General features: G+C 40.4%; 1 protein-coding gene across 2 annotated transcripts in view; it reads right to left on the bottom strand.

The window, feature by feature from the left end:
• Positions 1-20,002: 20,002 nt before the first annotated feature.
• Positions 20,003-27,248, bottom strand: part of LOC109904091 (uncharacterized) — a 52,751-nt gene continuing 45,505 nt past the window's right edge. Inside the window, exons 54-57 of one of the 2 annotated variants that reach the window (XM_031793738.1) lie at positions 26,786-26,869; positions 21,637-21,690; positions 21,069-21,185; positions 20,003-20,772 (exon numbers count right to left, since the gene is read on the bottom strand). In XM_031793738.1, coding sequence (XP_031649598.1) covers positions 20,732-20,772; positions 21,069-21,185; positions 21,637-21,690; positions 26,786-26,869 — 296 coding nt within the window. In that variant the 3' untranslated portion in view covers positions 20,003-20,731. Of the gene's footprint in view, positions 20,773-21,068; positions 21,186-21,636; positions 21,694-26,785; positions 26,870-27,248 lie in introns of both variants that reach the window. The other variant, XM_031793735.1, reaches the window with a different exon arrangement.

Here is a 27,248-nt window from a genome sequence, read left to right on the forward strand (position 1 = left end):
GTTCTATAGATTTTTGAGGAGATGGGTAGACCGAGACACTGACCAGAATGTTTTATAGTCCTTTGGCTGTTATTCTGCACTCACATAAACATGATATCCCTATTAGAAATGAGTCATCGCTTACCCTTAATTCAGCAAATGTGCTGTTTTTTTTTCCTTTTAACAGTGCATTGTTTAATTTCCTTCCAATTTCTGTGTAGGTGATTTTCCCACTCCATAAAACCAGCCAGGATTATGTCTCTCACTCCTGGAGAGCCTGAATCCATGATTCTTAAACATTCGCATTACCCAAAATCGTAATTGATTAATTTAGATCATAATAACAAAAACACTTTTAAATAGATGCTCAAGTCTCAAACGCTTCCAAAAGGTTTTTCTTTCAGACAGAATTCTTTCACTTAGCCACAAATGGTCAACACATTTTGAAATTACGTCTAACATTCAGATGTTTCCAATCCAGTTTTTCCGGCATCTCTTTGAAGTATTTGAGTTCTATGTTTGCATGGTCAGACAGTTTTCCTGGATACACCGAGTTGATGTTGTCCTGTCTCTGTAATTGTCTGAGAATGTGGGTGGTTCTTAAACACTTTAATCGATCTGTATGCTGTGACACTGTCTCAGTCCTTTCCTGTCCTCTTCTCTCGTCTCATTCAAAAAACATCTGGAAATAATTTACCCAATGTTGTAACTGTTGTTGAGACTGAAATATCACTATACTAATCTGATAAATGTGAATTTAAATGTTCTTATACTAATACAGATGTAAGTTCTTAATTTGTGCCAGTTTGCTACAGCATGAAATACAGCAGCAACAGGAAATGTGAATTATTATGTGGATTATAAATCATTGTATGGTTTGATACCTTTTTTATATGAGAAAATCAAATCAACATAGGATTTGGAAGTTTAATTTCCTCTTTCTAAACATCAACTACACTAACATTTTTAAATGTCCTGCATTGCATGAAAGTTATCCTGCTACAGGGTGATCAAATTAAGATTATACAGTGCCTTATTCGGCCCCCTTGAACTTTGCGAACTTTTGCCACATTTCAGGCTTCAAACATAAAGATATAAAACTGTATTTTTTTGTGAAGAATCAACAACAAGTGGGACACAATCATGAAGTGGAACGACATTTATTGGATATTTCAAACCTTTTTAACAAATCAAAAACTGAAAAATTGGGCGTGCAAAATTATTCAGACCCTTTACTTTCAGTGCAGCAAACTCTCTCCAGAAGTTCAGTGAGGATCTCTGAATGATCCAATGTTGACCTAAATGACTAATGATGATAAATACAATCCACCTGTGTGTAATCAAGTCTCCGTATAAATGCACCTGCACTGTGATAGTCTCAGAGGTACGTTAAAAGCGCAGAGAGCATCATGAAGAACAAGGAACACACCAGGCAGGTCCGAGATACTTTTGTGAAGAAGTTTAAAGCCAGATTTGGATACAAAAAGATTTCCCAAGCTTTAAACATCCCAAGGAGCACTGTGCAAGCGATAATATTGAAATGGAAGGAGTATGAGACCACTGCAAATCTACCAAGACCTGGCCGTCCCTCTAAACTTTCAGCTCATACAAGGAGAAGACTGATCAGAGATGCAGCCAAGAGGCCCATGATCACTCTGGATGAACTGCAGAGATCTACAGCTGAGGTGGGAGACTCTGTCCATAGGACAACAATCAGTCGTATATTGCACAAATCTGGCCTTTATGGAAGAGTGGCAAGAAGAAAGCCATTTCTTAAAGATATCCATAAAAAGTGTAGTTTAAAGTTTGCCACAAGCCACCTGGGAGACACACCAAACATGTGGAAGAAGGTGCTCTGGTCAGATGAAACCAAAATTGAACTTTTTGGCATCAACGCAAAACGTTATGTTTGGCGTAAAAGCAACACAGCTCAACACCCTGAACACACCATCCCCACTGTCAAACATGGTGGTGGCAGCATCATGGTTTGGGCCTGCTTTTCTTCAGCAGGGACAGGGAAGATGGTTAAAATTGATGGGATGATGGATGGAGCCAAATACAGGACCATTCTGGAAGAAAACCTGATGGAGTCTGCAAAAGACCTGAGACTGGGACGGAGATTTGTCTTCCAACAAGACAATGATCCAAAACATAAAGCAAAATCTACAATGGAATGGTTCAAAAATAAACATATCCAGGTGTTAGAATGGCCAAGTCAAAGTCCACACCTGAATCCAATCGAGAATCTGTGGAAGGAACTGAAAACTGCTGTTCACAAATGCTCTCCATCCAAACTCACTGAGCTCGAGCTGTTTTGCAAGGAGGAATGGGAAAACATTTCAGTCTCTCGATGTGCAAAACCGATAGAGACACACCCCAAGCGACTTACAGCTGTAATCGCAGCAAAAGGTGGCGCTACAAAGTATTAACTTAAGGGGGCTGAATAATTTTGCACGCCCAATTTTTCAGTTTTTGATTTGTTCGAAAAGTTTGAAATATCCAATAAATGTCGTTCCACTTCATGATTGTGTCCCACTTGTTGTTGATTCTTCACAAAAAAATACAGTTTTATATATTTATGTTTGAAGCCTGAAATGTGGCAAAGGTTCGCAAAGTTCAAAGGGGCCAAATACATTCGCAAGGCACTGTATATCTGTAGGTGGATTGGGAAAACATCCTCAGATTTGGTAACATCTCGGTGTAATGCATTTCGAATTGATTGTAGGGTGCCAACTTTGCAATTTTGCATGATTATGCATTTCTGAGAGGCTTTAGTCACAGTGGGTAAGCAACATTTACCTTCGTGATGAAACCCTTTGAAGCCAATTACAGAACACAAAACGGTACTTGGCCACATTGGCCAATGGAAACACTTTAGGAAGTAAAACTAAGGAAATAGATATTGTCAATCCACTAATACTAAGCGTGTATTTAACATAGAAACATCCTATATATTTAGGATTTTGATCTTGAAAAACATTTATTAGAGGTATGGGTAGCACCATCTTGAATTGCCATAGTAACAACTGATGCCAATGCGTCATTGGCAGGATTTAGCAAATTGTGAGATTTGGCGCGGCGACTGAAAGTGAATGCTGCCACCGGGAGGCACTTCGCCTCCACTGGACCTGAAAGATTTCTTTGACACTGCTCTTTCATTGAGACCAGATCGACAAAATTAAGGTAAGAAACGGTATACAATGTGTTTTTATGATGGTAGCTAATTATAATATTACTATTTTATAACAAGTTGAGTAGACAGTCAGTCAAAACGAGGCAAGGTAGTTAGCTAGACTAAGTTACTTGATTTAGATCTTGGGGCGGCAGTTAGCCTAGTGGTTAGAGCGTTGGGCCTATAACTGAAAGGTTGATAGATCAAATCCATCCAAGTACTTCATCTCTATACTGTTATTTATTTTATTTATTTTGCTCCTTTGCACCACAGTATCACTACTTGCACACTCATCTTCTGCACATTTATCACTCCAGTTTTTAATTGCTATATTGTAATTATTTAGCCTCTATGGCCTATTTATTGCCTCACCCCCTTATCCTACCTCATTTGCACACGCTGTGTATAGACTTTTTCTATTGTATTATTGACTGTATGTTTGTTATTCTGTTGTTGTTTGTGTCGCACTACTTTGCTTTATCTTGGCCAGGTCACAGTTGTGAATGAGAAGTTGTTCTCAACTAGCCTACCTGGTTAAATAAAGGTGAAATATATAATATATATATATAATTATTATTATTATTATTATTATAATTTTTTTTTTTATTCTAAATAAATCTCAGAGCTGACAGGGTAAAAATCTGTCATTCTGCCCCTGAACAAGGCAGTTCCTTGTTCAGGCTGTCATTGTAAATAAAAATGTGTTCTTAACTGGCTTTCCTAGTTAAATAAATACAAATATATTTTTATGATATTCATGTTTTATTTGATAGCTATACTACATAAAATGCCCATATTGACAATTTGAAGAGCATTTGTCATTAGGCATTATTCAGAGCTAAAATGAACTGGCTAGTGATTCAATCTATAGCTAGCCAGCCAGAGAGGGTTGTTGCAGGATTGTTATTTCACCAGTAAAATGTAACTAGCTAGTTACTGTAGCTCCCTTGCTATGATCCCCATAGCTATAATTATTAGCTAGCTGGCTAGCTAGATAACTACATAGCTAGATACAGTAACTACCTTTCCTATTCATAATATCATTAACAAAGGTAATTCCTTTTTTATCCATAAAGAATGTTTAAAAAAAATCTATTACTATATCTGAATTTAACTATAATATTTGTTGTAATAAATGTTATATCTTTTCTGGAGAATGAAACTGGAATTGTAACCAGGTTTGTATGACTTGTTTTAGAAAGGGAAATATTTTAAACAAGGTTCCATTTTCAATTAATTGGAAGTGAGAGGTTGTAATCTGGATTTGGAAAAATGACATTTTTGAACAAGGGGTGAGCCATTCTTACTAATCTACTGAATATCCAGTTCAGGTTTAAGTATAACTTTTGTATGACTGATTAAATGTTTTTTGCTCAGATAATTTAAAAGACAAATTGTTTGGCTTAGGCAGCACCATAAGTAAATACAGTACCAGTCAAAAGTTTGGACACACCTATTCATTCCAAGGTTTTTCTTTATTTTCACTTTTTCTACATTGTAGAATAATAGTGAAGACATCAAAACTATGAAATAACACATGTGAAATCATGTAGTAACCAAAAAAGTGTTAAACAAATCTAAATATATTTGAGATTCTTCAAAGTAGCATCCTTTGATTGATGACAGCTTTGCACACTCTTGGCATTCTCTCAACTAGCTTCATGCATTTCAATTAACAGGTGTGCTTTGTTAAAAGTTAATTTGTGGACTTTCTTTCCTTCTTAATGTGTTTGAGCCAATCAGTTGTGACAAGGTAGGGATGGTGTACAGAAGATACCCTATTTGGTAAAAGACCGAGTCCATAAAATGGAAAGAGAAACGACAGTCCATAGTTACTTTAAGACATGAAGGTCAGTCAATCCGTAACATTTCAATAACTTTCTTCAAGTGCAGTCACAAAAACCATCAAACGCTATGATGAAACTGGCTCAGGAGAGGAAGAATCAGAGTTTCCTCTGCTGTAGAGGATAAGTTAATTATAGTTACCAGCCTCAGAAATTGCAGCCCAAATAAATGCTTCAGATTGCAGTGGTCGGTAATCTGTTTGTTGACTTGGCTTTCGAAGACCTTAGAAAGGCAGGGTAGGATAGATATAGGTCTGTAGCAGTTTGGGTCAAGAGTGTCTCCCCCTTTGAAGAGGCCGCAGCTGCTTTCCAGTCTCTGGGAATCTCAGACGACACGAAAGAGAGGTTGAACAGGCTAGTAATAGGGGTGGCAACAATTTCGGCAAATAATTTTAGAAAGAAAGGGTCCAGATTGTCTAGCCTGGCTGATTTGTAGGGGTCCAGATTTTGCAGCTCTTTCAGAACATCAGCTGACTGGATTTGGGAGAAGGAGAAATGGGGAAGGCTTGGGCGGGTTGCTGTGGGTGGTGCAGAGCTGTTGACCGGTGTAAGGGTAGCCAGGTGGAAAGCATGGCCAGCCGTAGAAAAATGCTTATTGAAATTCTCAATTATAGTGGATTTATTGGTGGTGACAGTGTTTCCTATATTCAGTGCAGTGGGCAGCTGGGGGAGGTGTTCTTATTCTCCATGGACTTTACACTGTCCCAAAACCTTTTTCAGTTTGTGTTGCAGGAAGCACATTTCTGCTTGAAAAAGCTAGCCTTGGCTTTTCTAACTGCCCTGTGTATTTTGGTTTCTAGCTTCCCTGAAAAGTTGCATATCATGGGGGCTATTCGATGCTAATGCAGAACGCCATAGGAATTTTTGGTGTTTGTTAAGGGAAGTCAGGTCTGGAGAGAAGGGCTATATCTGTTCCTGGTTCTAAATTTCTTGAATGGGGCATGCTTATTTAAGATGGTGAGGAAGGCATTTAAAAAAAAACAGGCATCCTCTACTGACGGGATGAGATCAATATCCTTCCAGGATACCCCGGCCAGGTCGATTAGAAAGGCCTGCTCGCTGAAGTGTTTCAGGGAGCATTTGACAGTGATGAGTGGAGGTCGTTTAACCGCTGACCAATTACGGATGCAGGCAATGAGGCAGTGATCGCTGAGATCTTGGTTGAAAACAGCAGAGGTGTATTTAGAGGGCAAGTTGGTTAGGATGATATCTATGAGGGTGCCCGTGTTTACGGCTTTGGGGTGGTACCTGGTAGGTTCATTGATCATTTGTGTGAGATTGAGGGCATCAATCTTAGATTGTAGGATTGCTGGGGTGTTAAGCATGTTCCAGTTTAGGTCGCCTAGCAGCAAGAGCTCTGAAGACAGATAGGGGTCAATCAGTTCACATATGGTGTCCAGAGCACAGCTGGGAGCAGAGGGTGGTCTATAGCAGGCGGCAACGGTGAGAGACTTGTTTTTGAGAGGTGTATTTTTAAAAGTAGAAGTTCAAATTGTTTGGGTACAGACCTGGATAGTAGGACAGAACTCTGCAGGCTGTCTTTGCAGTAGATTGCAACAAAGCCCCCTTTGGCCGTTCTATCTTGTCTGAAAATGTTGTAGGTAGGGATGAACATTTCAGAATTTTTGGTGGTCTTCCTAAGCCAGGATTCAGACACGGCTAAAACATCCGGATTGGCAGAGTGTGCTAAATCAGTGAATAAAACAAACTTAGGGAGGAGGCTTCTAATGTTAACATGCATGAAACCATGGCTATTACGGTTACAGAAGTCATCAAAAGAGAGTGCCTGGGGAATAGGAGTGGAGCTAGGCACTGCAGGGCCTGGATTCACCTCTACATAACCAGATGAACAGAAGAGGAGTAGGATAAGGGTGATGTCATCGCATGTGTGGGTGGTGGAACTGAAAGGTTGGATAAGGTATAGTGAGCAGGACTAGAGGCTTTACAGCGATAAGACAGCTAACGATTACGGGCCACAGATGGGCGTTCAGGTAACGTCGCGACCGATGGGCCAGTTGGATAACTCCCTCGGGCAGATAACGTCGGTAATCCAGTCGTGAAGGCCCGGTGGGGCTTCGCATTGGCAGTAAAACGGGTCCGGATTGATTGTAGCCCAGGAGTGGCTGATGGAACTCTTCAGCTGGCTAGTTCCTGAATAATTTATGTTTGCTCCGGGATCGACGTAAGCCAATAGTCACACGGATAGCAGCTAGCTTGCTGCGAGATCCAGGTGTAAATGTCCAGAGCTTGTGGTTTAAATCCGGGGATATGGAGAGAAAAATAGGTCCGGTATGTTCTGGTTTGAGTCGCGTTGTACAAAACATGGCGATAGATTTTCGAGCTAAAGGATAGCTGATGACCACAAACCGTGGTTAGCTGAATACTAACATTAGCCAGTAAACTGGCTAGCTTCTGGCTAGCTTCTGGTTAGCTTCTGGCTAGCTTCTATTGTGGATTTCAGATTTGAGGTAAATAATACTGTTTTTTTTATTGGTGAGGCAGGTTGCAGGAGAGTGTTTTGAAGTAAAATATGTAAAAGATATGCGAAGAAAGGTGTAAATATATATATACGGGACACGACAAGACGAGTACAAAGGACGTCTGACTTCTATGCCATCTTGGGATAATGATATCATTTACAGTACAGTGGCCCACATCTTTTGCCTCAGATCTCAAATACTTCCCCACATCTTACTATTTTACTTGGTAGAAACCAATCCTGAGAGATATGCCGACTTGAACGCTCAGCATTGGGGAGGTCCAGGAGGACAATGGCGACTGACTGACAGTGTTCAGTTGTGCCACAGAATGCCTGGCCCCAAGGGGATCGGTGAGAAAGAAAAACAGAGAAATCTAGAGACAGTTTCCACTGTGACTCAGATAAATTAAGGGTATTTACAGTGAGGCTCCTCAATGTGAAACCAATTATGGGTCCCGGCATTTATGGCTCCTGTGAAAAGACAGAGAGCCAATAGAATGAGTCACCACCGAACGTTGTAGCTTCAGTATGTGCAGTGCTGCTGAGAACAGTGGTGGAGAGCTTGCTCCTCCTCTCTTTTTATCTTTCTTTCTCTCTTTCCCACTCAACCACAGACAGGACTACCAAGGGCAGAATATATCTTCCCACACTCTCAGTTTAACCTTGACCACTTCATAAACTGGAGCATGGGCTGACACTCACAAAAGAACGTTGACCTTGATTCTGCACAATATTGCTTAATGGCCTATGAAGCAAGTTACTTCAGAGCAAGCCATTACTTCATTCCACTTCTGTGCTCTAGAGGACTGCGTTATGTGGATGCTCCAGCATTAAACAAAAAGTTAAGGAAAGACACCAATATTTAATCAAACATTTCACATTTTTGGCCTGTAACTGAAATATAATTGACTCTCCCTCTAACCATGTCTACATTGGCAGTCTCATGACCCACTATGACTCATCAGGCTGAGCAGAGGGGAACAGACCACTGCTTTGGCATATCCAGCACACTGCGGAGCCAAGTTTGGTAAAGTAGATTGAACGAGATCTCCCCTATACTCTGTCTGAATGGTTTCAATTAAGATCAAACGAATATGTCATGGGAGACAAAGGGAGGTCGACATGTGGAGACAAGAAACTTGATCACTGAGCATTAAAGTGTCCAGCAGCTTGAGACTCATGAGAAACCTAGTGATGAATTAATCTAACGCCAAAAGTTGACTGGGCAGAATTTTCAACAGGACAATGACCCAACACACCTCCAGGCTGTGTAAGGGCTATTTGATCAATAAGGAGAGTGATGAAGTGCTGCATCAGATGACCTTGTCTCCACAATCACCCAACCTCAACCCAATTGAGATGGTTTGGGATGAGTTGGACTGCAGTGTGAAAGAAAAGCAGCCAACAAGTGCACAGCATATGTGGGAACTCCTTCATGACTGTTGGGAAAGCATTTCAGGCGAAGCTAATTGAGAGAATAACAAGAATGTGCAAAGCTCTCATCAAGGCAAAAAATGGCTACTTTGAAGAATCTTAAATATTAAATATATTTTGATTTGTTTAACACTTTTTTGGTTACTACATGATTCCATATGTGCTATTTCATAGTTTTGATGTCTTCACTATTATTCTACAATGTAGAAAATAGTAAAAATAAAGAAAAACCCTTGAATGAGTTGGTGTGTCCAAACTTTTGACTGGTACTGTATATGCTCACATGCCCATCTCCAGCGTCCACATCACTCTCTGCCACATTGCCTCAAACTGCACCATTTTGTTTCTCTCTGTCCCCCACGCACTTTCAACATTTAAATAGTAAATAATTTTACCTTTCCATTGGGTTAACAACAGTGGATTGGTTGATTTCAGGTTTTAAGTATACGTTTCTTCACGATGATTGACGAGAAAAGTATCATCCAACCCATTGGGTATCTCACTGCACCCTCATAAACCATGTCTTGAAAAAACACATTTACATTGTAATATTTCTTACAGCCAACTTTCGAACTCCACCCATAACATTTGAACTTTATAACATTCCCAGAAGGCATGGGTTATTGAGTCATTGTTAGTTTTACACTTATGTTGTCCTGTAGAATTTGTGAATTTTGTCTCTTGTATAATACATTCTATACATTAGTTTATACTGGATTAAGCGTACATTTTCATTAACTGTAATTTCATTAGTTATGTTCCAACATTCCCTTCATCTTGTGCCAATATCAGTTATTTTTAAGTCTTGGTTCCAATAGTAATAATTTTTCTAAGAGAATGTCAGTTGGATAGGCTCTCTGCAAGGTTTTGTATAGCTTACTTATCATATGAATATCTTTTTCTGAGTCAAATAGGATTCCCTCAAGACTGCTCTGATGTATGAAAGATTTAAAGTGGAAATTTCATGATATGACATTTTTAAGTTACATGTTTTTAAAAATATCTGCATTGGTCAATCCAAAAATAGATTTTTAACCTCTACGGGATCGTTGTCCCTATACTAGGACGGTTGATGCTAACGTGCGCTAATGTGACTAGAATGACGTCGTAAGTAACAGAAAACTTTCTAGGACATAGACATGTCTTATATGGAGAGAAAGCTTTAATTCCTATTAATGTATCAGCAATGTCCAATTTACAGTAGCTATAAAAGGTACAATATACCATGCTATGGTTTGAGGAGAGTGCACAACAACAAAACACTTTTATCACTGCAACTGGTTTGATACATTCATCTCTGAAGGTAAATCATGTACTTACATTCAGTAATCTTGCTCTGATTTGCCATCCTGAGGGTCCCAGAGATAAAATGTAGCATAGTTTGTATATTCAAAAGTAGGAACTGGGTTCTACAGTTTGAACCCCTGCTGTCTCTAGCTTCCCCCCCCCCCCCCCCCCCCGGATATCTAGATGTGTGAAAGTTAGTGTATAAGCTACTGATCCATCTTGTTTGACATTCTTGGGAGTGTGTAAACAAAAATGTTGTATACCATATCATTTTTTGTATGCTCTCTGTAGTTATGTACTTGAAAATGTATCAATTGACCAATTCGGCACATTTGGGCAGACTTCATACAAAATACTGTGTTGTATTGCAGTGCTTCACTGGATCAATCTGAAATTTTGCTCACACACTGCTGCCAACAAGTGTCCAAAATTGAAATTGCGCCTAAACTACAATATTATATTATGACCCTTCTCTTGCATTTCAAAGATGATGGAACAAATAAAATAAAATAAAATCAAATAAAATTTATTTATATAGCCCTTCGTACATCAGCTGATATCTCAAAGTGCTGTACAGAAACCCAGCCTAAAACCCCAAACAGCAAGCAATGCAGGTGTAGAAGCACGGTGGCTAGGAAAAACTCCCTAGAAAGGCCAATACCTAGGAAGAAACCTAGAGAGGAACCAGGCTATGTGGGGTGGCCAGTCCTCTTCTGGCTGTGCCGGGTGGAGATTATAACAGAACATGGTCAAGATGTTCAATGTTCATAAATGACCAGCATGGTCGAATAATAATAAGGCAGAACAGTTGAAACTAGAGCAGCAGCACAGTCAGGTGGAAGTTGAAACTGGAGCAGCAGCATGGCCAGGTAGACTGGGGACAGCAAGGAGTCATCATGTCAGGTAGTCCTGGGGCATGGTCCTAGGGCTCAGGTCAGTTGAAACTGGAACAGCAGCATGGCCAGGTGGACTGGGGACAGCAAGGAGTCATCATGTCAGGTAGTCCTGGGGCATGGTCCTAGGGCTCAGGTCAGTTGAAACTGGAACAGCAGCATGGCCAGGTGGACTGGGGACAGCAAGGAGTCATCATGTCAGGTTCAACAATTCATTTTTTTGAAAACGCATGTTTTTTGCTTGTATTATCTTTTACCAGTCCTAATGTGCTATATTCTCCTACATTAATTTCACATTTCCACAAACAGTGTTTTCAGTGTTTCCTTTCAAATTGTATCAAGAATATGCATATCCTTGCTTCGGATCTTGAGCTACAGGCAGTTCGATTTAGGTATTTCATTTTAGGTGAAAATGGAAAAAAAGGGTCCGATCCTCATGGAAATAAATGTGTTAAAATTGGAATGGAAAGGGTGCTCTACCAAATTGGAAGTCATCTGACTAGGTTGGAAATACAGTACCTTGCAGTTTCAAAAAGACCTCACTGCTGCCCGATGAGCCTATTTTTACAACCTGATTTATTTTTTGCAACATTTATTTTTGACTCTGTCGCAAATCTAACTAAAAAGCAGCATTCCCCAAGTGAGGTTGGCCTTCATTTCAGTAGTGATGAATTCATTAACTTCTTTGACGAAAATATCATGATCATTAGAAAACAAATGATGGATTCCTCCTTGAATATGGCTATTTCTCCAAATCTCAGTTGTCCTGAGTCTGCACAGAACTGCCAGGACCTCGGATCAACGGAAACACATTATCCTGTATTCCTTGAAACATTGACAAATCAAACTGTGAAGGACCTCGGTGTTACTCTGTACCCTGATCTCTTCCATTCAACGAACATATCAAATATATTTCAAGAGTAGCCTTTTTTCGTCTTCTTAACATTGCAATATTCAGAATATGCTTGGAATATTTGATGCAGAAAATCCATGCCTTTGTCACTTCAAGACTAGATTACTACAATGCTCTACTCTCCGGCTACCCAGATAAAGCACTAAATAAACTTCAGTTAATGCTAAATACGGCTGCTAGAATCTTGACTAGAACCTCAAAATTGTATCATATTACCCCAGTGCTGGCCTCCCTACACTTGCTCTCTGTTGAGACTAGGGCTGACTTCAAGGTTGTTCTGCTAACCTACAAAGCACTACATGGACTTGCTCCTACCTATCTCGCCAATTGGTTCTGCCATACATACCAACACGTACGATATGGTCACAAGATGCAGGCCTCCTTGTTCCTAGAATTTCTAAGCAAACAGCTGGGGGCAGGGCTTTCTCCTAAACAAACATTTTATGGAATGATCTGCCAATCCATGTGACAGTGGCAGACTTGGTCTCAACCTTTAAGTCTTTACTGAAAACGAATCTCTTCAGTAGGTCCTATGATTGAGTGTAGTTTGTCCCAGGGGTGCAAAGGTGAACGGCAAGGCACTGGAGTGACGAACCACCCTTGCTGTTTCACAAGGTCCTTTGCTGTTGTTCTGGGATTGATTTGCAGTTTTCGCACCAAAGTACGTTCATCTCTAGGAGACAGAGTGCATCTCCTTCCTGAGTGGTATGACGGCTGCGTGGTCCCATGGGGTTTATACTTGTGTACTATTGTTTATACAGATGAACGTGGTACCTTCAGGCGTTTGGAAATTGCTCCCAAGGATGAACCAGACTTGTGGAGGTCTACCATTTTTTTTCTGAGGTCTTGGCTGATTTCTTTTGATTTACCCATGATGTCAAGCAAAGAGGCACTGAGTTTGAAGGTAGGCCTTGAAATACATCCACAGGTACACCTCCAAATGACTCAAATTATGTCAATTAGCTCTAAAGCCGTGACTCCATTTTCTGGAATTTTCCAATCTATTTAAATCTTGTTTTTCAACCACTCCACGAGTTTCTTGTTAATAAACTATAGTTTTGGCAAGTCGGTTAGGACATCTACTTTGTGCATGATACAAGTCATTTTTCCAACAATTGTTTACAGATTATTTCATTTATAATTCACTGTATCACAATTCCAATGGGTCAGACGTTTGCATACACTAAGTTGACAGTGCCTTTAACCTCAATGACTCCAACCTAAGTGTATGTAAACTTCTGACTTCAACTGTATATCCTGATGCCAGGTCACCTTACCCCTGTACATGTCCACCTCTATCACACCAGTATCCCTAGACATTGTGAATATGGTATTGGAACTGACCCTGTATATACTGTAGTTTCTTACTTTCTCGTGTTCTTCTTATTTTTTTACTACCACATGTTATTTTTTGAGCTACATTGATATTGATTGCATTATTGGGGTTGGAGCTTGCAAAAAGGGCATTTCACTGTACTTGTGCACGTGATATTAAAACTTGAAACTTAAATCCCAGGTCACCTTTAGCTCATCTGCGAAATCTGCAATCCAACCCAAGTGATCTGCTGCCCTACGACATTGCTCCAACAAAGGCACATTAACAACCAACGGTTCACTCTCCCCCTCCCCGAATCCAAAGCTGTGGCTGTCATCCAATTCACACTGAAAACCCTCCAAAGCCAACCAGGGATAGAGTAGGCTCGGCTTTAATTTATGTGCTCTCTGTCACCTGGAGTTGAATGGCAAATGGTCCAGCAACACAAAGAAAGCACAAAGGACAATTCCCAAGGACTGGTCAGCCCTTCCCCCTGAGGGGCCAAAATGTATTTCTCTGTTGCAGTATCCAGAGGACTGGCTATTGAATGTGTGATAGATACTGAACATGGATATTATAGTATTATTCTATCTGAAAGTTGTCCCCTAAAGAGGACTCTGAAGCTATCTATATGTATGTATGATATCTGTGGTTACTTTTATCTGTAAAGGCTGAACTCTAAATTACTCTGTGCAAAGGGGTTTACATTGGTTTCATCCCTAACACACGCCTTTAGATGCTGTGACACCTTGTGGAGATTGGGCCTTGGTGGTCAGGTTACTCTGTGAACTTGGTATCATTTGATTGTTCAATGGTTGTTGGTTTTGGGTTGAGTTACACCTTCAGATGGTATAAATGGAAATGAGGTCTGTTATTCTCTCTCTTATCCTGTATCCTGTCCACTGGAGGAAGGAGGTGTGATTCTCATTTTCTAGGCCTCTGGCTTAGTAGGCATCTCTTTGTTCATGCATTGTCTTGTAAGTTAACCTTAGGATCTACAGTATATGCCTAGAATAATGCTTTAGGCCTTGTATGTGAATCCGTTCATTTTGCAGTTATTGAATAATACTTACTTTGATATTCAATCCTTGTGAACATTCCTTGATCTTAGCCTATTAAAATGTTTATTTGGTTAGTTGCTTAGTCTTATTATGAGTCGCATATGAGGTATATACGGTATAATATGCATATATGATCATTATTACCCCACTACAATAGTATTTTATCCCTGGAATCCGGACTCTGAACACTTGTAGAGAAACCGGAATGAGACTCACTCGGCTGGCATTACACCCCTATCAACTCCGACCACCGCTGCTGCTCTCCACCGGCCTTAGACAACCCCATTCCCAAGGATGCCTCACCAGAAGACCCTTTGCCAGCCGCCTCAATATTCCTCACAAAGTCAGCCCAGCCGGAGACAATGGTCACACGAACTGTTCCAAGCCAAGGCCTCCTGATCGTGTTTCCACCGCAGGCAAACAGGACAGCACTTTAATCTTTAATTTTTAATTTTCATTCTGAAAACACATGCCCTAGGGCACGGTTGGTGGCTCAAACTCGGCTGGTTAACCTCAAGCAAGGCAAGCAATGGCTTAAAGAGCAGGAGCATAAGCAAACACAAATCCTTCCCAAGCAAGGAAGCATTAGCTACACAAGCAGAGCAGAAAGTAGTCAGATCCAAAACTCGCAACGTCTAAGGGGATGAGTACTCTTTCCTCACTAACAGACACCTAAGTTAGAGCCGAATCTCGTAGCCTTCGTGTGCTTGAAAAGTTGCATGACACGCTCTTCCTTCAGGCGAGTTGAAGAGCTGAGAATTGAGGAAATGTATGCAAGTTGCGCTATTATGGCATCCATTGACCCGTTGGGCGTGATTTCATTTTGCTTCAGGTGAATAAGATTTGTCGTTGACTCTCCATAGTATGTTATACCAAGTGACAGACTGAAAGGGAACCACAATTTGGCCCCTATAAGAATATAGTTTAATAGCCCTGTCATAGACCTAAGGATAGTCTTTCCACTCCTTATTTAATCTTGCTCTTGTGACTGGGTTCAAATCAGATTTGAACCAGGTCTCCTGCATGTCACAAGAATGTGTTAGCCCACTAAGCTAAGCCCATGGGGATGAGTTCAGGAAGCTAAAACAAGTCTTCAAGTCTACAGCAAGGCTTTCATCAGGAGATTATGGTTCATTGAACCACCTCAGTTATGTTTCACCCCACTTTGATATCATACTCATAGATCAGTCTACCAATATAACTGACTGGGTTTCGAAATCAAGCCTACTGCACAACAACAACATGTTTTGTGGCAAACAGAGGCAGAAGGATCTGTGTACCCCAGTGCAACAGAGATGGTTTGGTGATCCATGCATGTGATGAGCAAACTTGTCCAAGACCTGAAGCAGTGGTGGGGCTCCTCAGAGGTGGGGAGGACCATCCTCCTCAGTGAATTCCAGAAAAATTAAAATAGTGAAATATTTAAAAAGTTAACCTTTTCAGATAAAACTATACTAAATATATACACACACCACCAAATAATTGATTTAAACACACGGTTTTGCAATGAAGATCTACAGTAGCCTCAACAGCACTCTGTAGGGTAGCACCATGTAGCCGGAGAATAGCTAGTTTCCGTCCTCCTCTGGTACATTGACTTTAATACAAAACCTAGGAGGCTCGTGGTTCTCACCCCCTTCCATAGCTTGTGAAAAGGCAGTGAAATGACTATGCAATACTGCTGTACATATGCACCTGAAAAGTGTGTGGTGGAGGCACACACTTTCAGGGGCACATTTACAGTATACTAAAACTTTGTGTTGGTTGAAATTAACTACCTTGGCGCTGCTCTCTCACTCACTCTCTCCCTGGGCAACTGCCCGACTTGCACTGGCAGCCAGTAGCCATTAGGCCGAAAATGTGGATAGACAATCTTTTGATTTCTGTTAATTAAACAATTGATTTGAATGCCTCTGATGCCTTTATTCATCAACAACAGGAAAGACAAGTTTAAGCATAGTAATTGTTGGTTTCCCTCGTTATTTATTTTCCCAGGTGCTCCAGTGTCAAAATGTAATTTCATTTATCCCAACAACAGTTGCACGTTTGCATGTGTTGAGCATATTACCTTAATTAAAGAGACTTTCACTTTATTTAGATAGTCCCAATGCATATCTATAGAGGGTTACTGGGGTGTTAGTGAATGCACTGAACATGCTCTTCAGTTGATACATATTTGAATGTGAACTAGATTGTATGTAGACCGTCAACTAAGCTGAAAACTTGTTTTTCACTTTATTTGGATAGTCCCAAAGCAAATACTGTAGACAGATAGTTACTAGAATGACAACACATATGCTGTTAAATTGTAATTGATATTCAGTTGAGATGCTGCTGATAGTCACCTGATTGTTTGTTGATCATCTATAAATGTGCTTGACATTTGTGCAAGTGATGGGATACACTGTTAAAATATCACTGAAATGCTAAATACATGCTGTTGACATGTTATTACTGATTGTCTGTAGAGCATGTGTCAAACTCTTTCCATGGAGGGCTGAGTGTCTGCGGGTTTTCGCTCCTCCCTTGTACTTGACTGATGAATTAAGGTCACTGATTAGTAGAGAGCTCCCCTCGCCTGGTTGCTGAGGTCTAAATTGAAAATGTAAAAAAATAAATAAACAGCAGACACCATGCCCTCCATGAAACGATTTTGACACCCCTGCTGTAGCGAATCTACAGATGGACTATCCAAATAAAGTGTTACCCTACTTGGTGTCATTAGTCCCCTACGAACATTCATCACAGCATTTACCATGACTGATAATGGCTGGAATTGCAATGAAATGACCAATTGTCGGAACTCTGTGACAGGATGATGATGCAAACTCCCCACACTGAGGTTAGTCACACACCTGCCTGTCGAAATAAGAATAACTAGTAGGCGACCATGTTTGTGGACAGAAAAAAGGACTAATTCTATGGTTTTGAACGCAGTTCTCTGTGAACCCTGTCACTTACAACTGTCAACTGGAAATCACGACCATGATAAACAATTGTCAACTGGAAACCACGACCATGATAAAGTGAAGTTAATAGCGCTGAGGGTGGATGTTTCTAGTGAAGGGAGTTAATTCGGTAGACAGTGGTGGCATAGTGACAAGGAGAGGGACGTAATCTTTGGCCCACGCTGAATGCACAGCAGTACAACGCTTAGTCACTCCTCATGCCCCACAGAAACTCTGACACGGTTGGTGCCAGTCTGGCATGACCCTCGTTTCTGTTCTACATGGACGGCTGACAACTTAGCAGTTTGCACTGCCAGAGTTCTTCTCTCAGGACAAACCACACCACTTGGAGAACCATGGAAGAGCTAGCTAGCTTGGGCTCAGCTGTGGCAGCACAGGAAATATGTTGGGGAAAACAACACAAAACAATGCATCTGTCACTGTGAAATCCACACGCTGCTTATCAAGTTCACATAACTGCACTGTGCATGTGTTTGTCAAGCTGTGTTAGCCTCTCTTGGATGAGCGATAAAGGGAGACACTTGGAACACATGTTGGTTATTTATCACAGCTTAAACTATTGATCAGTGCAAACAGTGGACACTAAATGGGTTATTCGGGATGGGGATGCTTTTACAAACAAAGAGATTGCAGAGCAAGCACGAAAAGCTTGCTTGATCAAAACCCAACTGGAAAACAGAATGAGGCTTGTATCCAGTATGTCTGTATGTGCCAGAGTGCATAATGGTTTGTGTGTGTGTGTGTTTGATTCCATGCCATTAGACTTACGCATGCAACACACAGCTGTTGAGAACAGTTTAACAGTTTTTATTTTGTTTTACAAAACTAACCTGAACATTCTGAAGAATAAAATAATGGTACACCACACTCCTCATTTAAACAGCTCCAGCAGCGCAATCTAAGAGACTTGGTGGTAATGCCATGAGTGTGTTCATTAGTGCACACTCTAGCAAAACGTTTTGCAAACAGACAAATTCACATTAGTCTCTCCCGGTTTCAGCCCGTTTGATTCCTTTTGGTCCCTAGTGAGTACACCCCATGTCTCACTTCTAATTGCCAACAGCTAATTTGAGTGGAGACCTTTTCACTAGTGAATGCATGCTAAGCGAATGGTTACATAAAGTCACCAAGCATGTATTTTATTAAGTGCTCTGTGACAAGTAAGCCTCTGAACACTTAGCATGAGATATCTCAACACTCCCTCATCAGCAAATAGATCACAGCCATAAGGTAATTTTCCTTGAAGTACTGTACAATAAGTCCCACACGGCCAACAGGGCTTACTCAGAAAGTGTACACTATTACATATTTATAAGCTTATCCAGATTACATGTATAAGTATAACAATTACAGTACTATAATTCTACTATTTGATAACATACTTAGTCTAAAGACACATTTTTTAAATATAAAACACGGGCAGTCTTGAAAGGTCCAATCAGAAAAATGACTTGCCCTTTCCAATAATCTTTTGATAAATACTTCCAAAGAGATTCACAGAAGGTTCAGTCAAAATGTTGTGACACTGTTGCTTGTTGAGTTACCATAGTGATCAACATTAAAAAGAGGTTAGGGAGTTGAATGCCTTTCCCCTCATTCCCTGATCTAAATGTCTCATTTGTGACAGGGCTTCATTTTTTTTTGCGTTTTTAAGGAACATTTTTGTGAAGGGAACAGTCCTATCTTGGCCATCAAAACAACTGCAGAGGTAGAGCATCTGGAGTTACTGTGCTGAGTTCGGGGGGTCACTGGACCCCTTCTCTAACACTACTAAGCACAAACTCATAAATCACATTTCCTCCTTCACAGTACCCAGAACAGTTTGAGCTCCTTGGACTTGACCCGTTTCTACACGGGCTGGAATTTCATTGCAGCCAGCATGAAAGTGCAGTCTTAGTGTTACAAAGATTTTTATTTAACCCTTATTTTACCAGGTAAGTTGACTGAGAACACATTCTCATTTACAGAGGTTCACCCTGTAAACTATTTGGCCAGCATTATCTCTGCCTGGGACAGGCAAGGCTCAGTGTCTCTCATCCATTTAAGCCTCAGAAGTATAAAGTATGGTCTACTGTACCAGCCTTAAATAGACAGTTGTTGTGATAAAAATTCATGATAGACCACAGATAAATACTTTCACTTGTTACAATTAACCTGTCAACTTAGATGAGTGCAGCAACTTAATGAGCACAATGTTAAGCCAATCATACCATGGCAATTATATCTTCAACAGTGGAACATAATACTTAAATGGTGCCTACTAGGTCTATTTCACCTAGAGTATATCATCTGGATTTCTATGGTGGTTAGGTAATCAATCCCTTGCCTCAAATGACTTCTGTTTGACGGTAAGTGCTTTGTTTGGCCTTTTCTCACTCCTCTCATGAGTTATCTAAAAAAAAAAAGATCCTAAGTTGCGTCAGTATCGCACGCGCGCACGCGTACACACTCACACACACACACAGGATCTTTCACTCTGTTCGGTCTTCGTTTTTTGTCCTTTTGGCCTCTCTCTTTTTTGGTCAGTCTAACATTTCACAGTCTCCAGGGACCAGTCAGTACTGTTAAAGAGCTTTGCTCTCAAACTGAGTCATATACCAAAAAGAAGAAATCCACTGCTCAAGTTTATTAGAAAGTCTAATAAATGTTTATTCCCCCCCCCCCCCCCGTTCCCAGATGAAACACAAAGTTAAGTAAAACAAGACAACAAAAAAAACACTAACAGCTTGATAAGTACATTCCATATTCAAAAACTGGAACATGTGTGTTTGTGGCAGTGGTTCTAGAAGTGAATTTACATTACATGATGAATTCCTTTCCTTGCTGAGAAACTGGTTTAACTGTCATTATATACACACTGCCAGCTTGGACTTGTGTAAACATCAGCATGATGAGTGAATGTCTGTATTGGGAGATATAGTGAAGTAATACAAACGTATGATGACTCTTTCAAAGTCACTGTGGACTTGTGAGTGTATGTGCATGTGCATATGTAAATAAGGATTTATTGATAAATCTGTGTCCCAAGATATTCATACACGTTACTTAATAAAATGACGAGTTTAACTTTTTAATGAAAAACATATTCTGTAACTGTTCCAGAAATGTTACATTACAAACACTGGATGTTCTCCGCAACTCAACCAGAGAAAAAAAAACACAAAAAACACTATGTAGCACCAGTAGGAAAAATCATGCAGCAAATTGATTTGCTTTCATTCTTTTTGTAATATAGACTACTTCAATACTCATTTTGATCAAATCCTGTTTGTGGAATCCAGTGCAGCCACCTCTCCTTTGGTATAGCTTCTCTTTGGTCATTTTTGTTGATTTTCCTCAGAATCTCCTCAGTAGAGGTATATGTTGACAATGAATCAATGTCCTCCTACGTTTTTATTGCGGCAATGACTCCTTGGTTGACAGGTGCTGTCAGTGAAAAGCAGGAAAGAAGACAGACATGATATTTAAACAAAAACAATAACATTTAATTTATCTTGTTCATAGGGCAGGTCTGCCTCAACGGCAGAAAAACATGTGTTTGGTTAAGGTTAGGTGTGACATGTGACAAGTAATCCCAATTGGTTAGGGGTTGGGTTAAGTTTCGAAAATACATGTTATTGGTGAAGGTTAGGGGTTATGGTAAGATTCCAAAGAGCAACTTTGTATATGGCACATCATATACAAAGTAACTTTGTTACGCCCCCTTTATACCACCAACCTACCACCTAGGGAGCCTTTTCTTCTCTTTCCTTTTATTCTCACTCGTCGCTGTGAGCGCCGCCCGCTGTTTGCACGGCTTTCATCCAACCAATCCCATGCCTTCTGCCCTCGAGGCGGAGCTGCCCTCAGGACAAGATTGAAGGAAAACTCCAATGAGCATTTATTTACACATACACAATATTTGCAATATTGTCTGTCCCTGAGAAATGTTATTTTAGACGATGGATTGACAGATGGAACATCCACCTCTGATAAGGTGTATACTACTGTACATTATCCTCTGTTTACCCACCCATATGGAAGCAAAACCATTTATGTTCCACTGTTGGCAACCTGCCATGCTTAGTTAAGTCCTAATAAAGGTATCTGACTAAAAGCAGATGGGTAACAACGAAACAGCTATATTGCTATATAAACACCTTTTTTTGTGTGTGTGTGTGTGTGTGGGGGGGGGGGGGGGGGGGTCCTGTTTTTTGGTTTGAGCACATGCCCCCCAAAAGGTCTGTGCACTGCCCTGTATAATGCTGTATACTGCACTTCATAGAATGTGTTACCAATAGGGGAATTTACCAATAGCTGGAAGGATCTCCGTCTCGGGCTGCTGCTCCACTTGTTGCTGAGGCTCTGCTGTCAAACAGGGGGGAAAAAAAGAGTTTCTAAACTCAAGCAACAACCTTTTACAAACGGATCTACAACATCCTTAACACTTTAATTGTATGCGCCGTCATAGAGCTGTTTTTATACTGTGATGTAATAGATGCCATATACAGTCATGATAGGCAACAATATGTAAGCTTAACATGGTTAGCTTATCAGCTAGCTAACCAGGTAACCTAAATTGCATCCTGTATCATGACATTAGCTATCAGGGCTTCTTACGACAACTGTTATCAAGCGAATTACGGTCTATGATTGGCTATTTAGTTAGTTAGTCAAATAAGACCAGACAGGTGCAAACATCCTCGGCAAGCTTTTGGAAAACATGGCAACAAGGACCACTCACCTGACCTCAAGCAGCGTTTTAAGCACTGGGCCTCAGTCTCGAACCTATTGACAATGCTTTCACAACCACCATACCACAACCACCATACCAGATGCCGTTCATTCTGTCAAAGGAACACGTAGCCTGAAAGTCTTTGCACGCCATTCCAAGGTTATAGTTAAGAGAGCATGGCTCTGCGAGCTCGTTAGCTAGAGCATGCAAAACAAGACCAGTCACGAGAGGGTTGAGAGAGAGGAGAGCTGTATAAGTATGCTTAAGATGAACAACACCCACCTGAAAGCATATTTGAGATAGTGTCAGCTTGTTGTCTGCCATGACTAAACAGTATTTAATGAATATGTAATGGTATTGTCACTGGCTTGGAAGTGAAATGTGAAAACAGAACATTTGATAAGGTAATCAAATGTATCTCATTGCCGGATAAATTAAACTAAAAAATCTATTAGTAGGACTATTGCATATTACAGTAGCTGTACATCTATCAATGTGAGTCATTTTGAACAAGGAGTGTAGGAACAGGCATAGACTGTAAAGTAGCATAGGTTTGTATTGGTGAATTGTTGATATGAAATCAGCTGCTTCTCCCTAAACCATGTTGCTATCAGAGTTAATACATTTTAATGTTAGTACATTTTACTAATTGAGTAGGTCTGTGGATGTGTGGTCCCCATGTTCTGCAGCGAAACCACCATCTGTACATAATCCCGGTGGGCCAACTCCACAAGTACCTCTCGGTAATGCTGAGAAAGTACATGAATTCAACCACAGTCTTGGACGCAAGCGCACCCGTCAAAGCCACCCTACTGCAAAGTCCTTCCTGCTTTGCACATTACACAGTAATAGTATATCTTCTTAAAATAGCATTATCATTGCATAGTATTGCAATAATATGACTGGCTTCAATCAAGACCAATTATATATATATATATATATATATATATATATATATATATATATATATATATATATATATATATATATACATATACAGGTAACTGTCAAAATAAAGGAAACACCAACATAAAGTCTCTTAATAGGCATTGGGCCACCACGAGCTGCCAGAACAGCTTAAATGCGCCTTGGCATAAATTCTGAAACTCTATTGGACGGATGCGACACCATTCTTCAACAAGAAATGCAATCATGTGGTTGATGTGTGGTGGAAAACGCTGTTTTAGGCGCCGCTCCAGAATCTCCCATAGGCCTAAGTGTTCAATTGGGTTGATCTGGTGACTGAGACGGCCATGGCATATGGTTTACATCATTTTCATGCTCATCAAACCATTCAGTGACCACTCGTGCCCTGTGAATGGGGCATTGGCATCCTGGAAGAGACCACTCCCATCAGAATAGAAATGATTCACCATAGGTTGAAGGTGATTACTCAGAATGGCTGTGTATTTATTGGCATTTACCTTGCCCTCTAAGGGTTTGAGTGGATCTAAACTATGCCAGGAATATGCCCCCGACACCATAACAGCCACCAGAACCCTCATTTACTCAAGTGTTTCCTTTATTTTGTCAGTTACCTGTATGTATATCATATATACTGTAAATATAATATGTACATATACTGTAAGTATACTGTAAGTATATCATGAAAATATACAGTTGAAGTCGGAAGTTTACATACACTCCACAAATTTCTTGTTAACAAACTATAGTTTTTGCAAGTCATTTGGGACATCTACTTTGTGCATTACACAAGTAATTTTTACATCAATTGTTTACAGACAGATTATTTCACTTATAATTCACTGTATCACAATTCCAGTGGTTCATAAGTTTAATATACTAAGTTGACTGTGCCTTTTAAAAAGCTTGGAAAATTCCAGAAAATTACGTCATGGCTTTAGAAGCTTCTGATAGGCTAATTGACATCATTTGAGTCAATTGGAGGTGTACCTGTAGATGTATTTCAAGGCCTAACTTCAAACTCAGTGCCTCTTTGCTTGACATCATGGGAAAATCAAAAGAAATCAGCCAAGACCTCAGAAAAACATTGTAGACCTCCACATGTCTGGTTCATCCTTGGGAGCAATTTCCAAATGCCTGAAGGTATCACGTTCATCTGTACAAACAATAGTACGCAAGTATAAACACCATGGGACCAAGCAGCCGTCATACCGCTCAGGAAGGTGACGTGTTCTGTCTCCTAGAGAAGAACGTACTTTGGTGCGAAAAGTGCAAATCAATCCCAGAACAATAGCAAAGGACCTTGTGAAGATGCTGGAGGAAACAGGTACAAAAGTTCCTATATCCACAGTAAAATAAGTCCTATATCGACATAACCTGAAACGCCGCTCAGCAAGGATCAAGCCGCTGCTCCAAGACCGCCACAAAAAAGCCAGACTATGGTTTTCAACTGCACATGGGGACAAAGATCGTACTTTTTGGAGAAATGTCCTCTGGTTTGATGAAACAAAAATTTAACTGTTTTGCCATAATGACCGTCGTTATGTTTGGAGGAAAAAGGGGTAGGCTTGCAAGCCAAAGAACACCATCCCAACCGTGAAGCACGGGGGTGGCAGCATCATGTTGTGGGGGTGCTTTGCTGCAGGTTGAACTGGTGCACTTCAGAAAATAGATGGCATCATGAGGTAGGAAAATTATGTGGAAATCTTGAAGCAATATCTCAAGACATCAGCCGGGAAGTTAAAGCTTGGTCGCAAATTGGTCTTTCAAATGGACAATGACCCCAAGCATACTTCCAAAGTTGTGGCAAAATGGCTTAAGGACAACAAAGTCAAGGTATTGGAGTGGCCATCACAATGGCCTGACCTCAATCCTATAGAACATTTGTGGGCAGAACTGAAAAAAAAAATGTGTGCGAGCAAGGAGGCCTACAAACCAGACACAGTTACACCAGCTCTGTCAGGAGTTTTTGTGTAAAGCTTCTGGAAGGCTACCTGAAACGTTTGACCAAAGTATGTAAACTTCTGACCCACAGGGAATGTGATGAAATATATAAAAGCTGAAATAAATCATTCCCTACTATTATAAAATAAAGTGGTGATCCGAACTGACGTAAAAGGGATTTTTTACTCGGATTAAATGCAGGAATTGTGAAAAACTGAGTTTAAATCTATTTGGCTTAGGCGTATGTAAACTTCTGACCTCAACTGTATATGATTTTTTTAAAATCATTTGTCACTATGACAACTATAGTAGTTGTGTTTGTGAGTTCTCAGAGTTATCTGAATCTCAGAGGCAGCCCCCCTCAAAAACTCCCTGATTCGCTGGTTCAGGAGATTAACTAATCTCTTAGCTATTCCCACCGTACGCTCTCTACCATAAGGGAGAGTGTGCAGTGGCCTCACTCCAAGGCTCAACATGTGAGCAATAAATCTTCATCAATGGAGTTATTTTCTACAAATACTTTTTCTCTCTCTCACTGTAAAAGCTACAGGAGCTATAATAATAGTTAAGAGATTGTATTTCAGTGAACAGTTCAGTTGTTTATTAAGTAATAATTTTCTCCATGCCCCATATTTTTGGCAGCATAACTTACTATCAGGGGCAGAAATACTGCTTGTTTATTTTTTTTTACAGAAAACTGCCCTTTTCGTCCTCATGCAGTCTAGCAGTAGCCACGGCAGCCATTTTGGAATGGCAGTGTCAGCCAATCAGTTCCTTTCTTGTTCAACGCGACGTGCCATTCCAAAATGTCTGCTGTGGCTACTGCTAGCGATCATGACTACACAGTGTCTTAGTGTAACCATGATTGCGTTCCGATCCCAGTTCAACTCAGTGTAAACAAGTGTAATGGTAGGGTTGGTTTCTTCTTGCAAGGGCGGACTGTGACCAGATTTATTGTTCCTTGAGGCCCCCATTATTAACCAGATGAGGAGCATTTTGTGCTAAAAAGTTAGATGGGCCAACTGGGCAAAAAAACTGACCAGCCCATTTAGCATGATGGCCAGTCGGCCCCTTCTGAATATAGATTAAAAAGGCACCTTTTTTAATTAAAGGACCTCTCTGTGATATTTACACCCATGTTTTTTTTATTTGAATAAATGATTTACGAGTGGGCTTTTAACTTGAAAATCATTGTGCATTATGTGTGAAAAGCTTTTGTGTGTTGAAGAGTGATTCTGAACCATACTGTTGGATTTATTGGAGTAACAACAATGCTGCCAATGCAAACGCAAACACAATGAATCCCATTAGAGACCATTAGCCAGAATGAAAGGCAATCTCTGAACCAGGCAAGCCAAGGGGCGGCTTCTCAAAAGTAAAAGCTGGCTCTTTTTGAGTTCAAATGGAAAGTTCCTAGTGGGCCAATTCAAATTAGCCTCAATGCCTAATAAATCTGCTAATTGTTTGAAGAAAACATGGTTTGAAATCATGCCAACCCTCGCTCACACATGCCAACCCTCGCCACCCCTTGCACATAACACACGCACACGCACGCACATATACACACACGTTTGTTCTACTGTCCTTGTGGGGACAAAACAATTGATTTTCCCTAAACCCTAGCCCCAAACCCCTAATCCTAAACCTAATCCCTAAACCCTAACCCTAATTCTAACCCTAAACCTAACCCATAAGCCTAAAATAGCCTTTTTTCCTTGTGGGGACCAGCGAAATGTCCCCACTTGTCTGAATTTTCCACGTTTTACTATCCTTGTGAGGACTTCGGTCCCTACAAGGATAGTAAAACCACAAAAAAACACACGCACACACACACACACAGAGACAGGTGTCACTCACCAATCTCTGGTTTGTCCAGTGGTGTAGTGGCCATGATACCTGTCACCTCCATGGGGGCAGTGACCTTATGCTCTGCTGCTGCTTCTGTCCAATCAGATATTACATAATAATGGTCAGTGGATTCAGTTATACAGATATTTATGGATGTTGTGTGGCTAGTCTGCCACCAGGTGGCATGTTTTGTTTTGCCTTGCACAAAAAACAATCTTCCAATAAAATATAAGAAAGAAAGATGGTTTTCCGAAAGAGGAAAACCACCTTTATCACAATACCAATTTAATTATCACAATAACAATACTTTAGATATTTTATTATGCCGAAATAGGACTACTGTACAGTATACACATTTCTATCAATTGCTCAGGCAAAACTGTCATTAACAATGATTTTCAGGTTGACATTACCATTGCAGGGGAAAAACGGGGAAAACCTAAGCAGACCAGACAATCGCTGTGGTGTGTAT

The sequence above is a fragment of the Oncorhynchus kisutch genome, linkage group LG2 (assembly GCF_002021735.2).
Source record: "Oncorhynchus kisutch isolate 150728-3 linkage group LG2, Okis_V2, whole genome shotgun sequence".
NCBI lineage: Eukaryota > Metazoa > Chordata > Actinopteri > Salmoniformes > Salmonidae > Oncorhynchus > Oncorhynchus kisutch.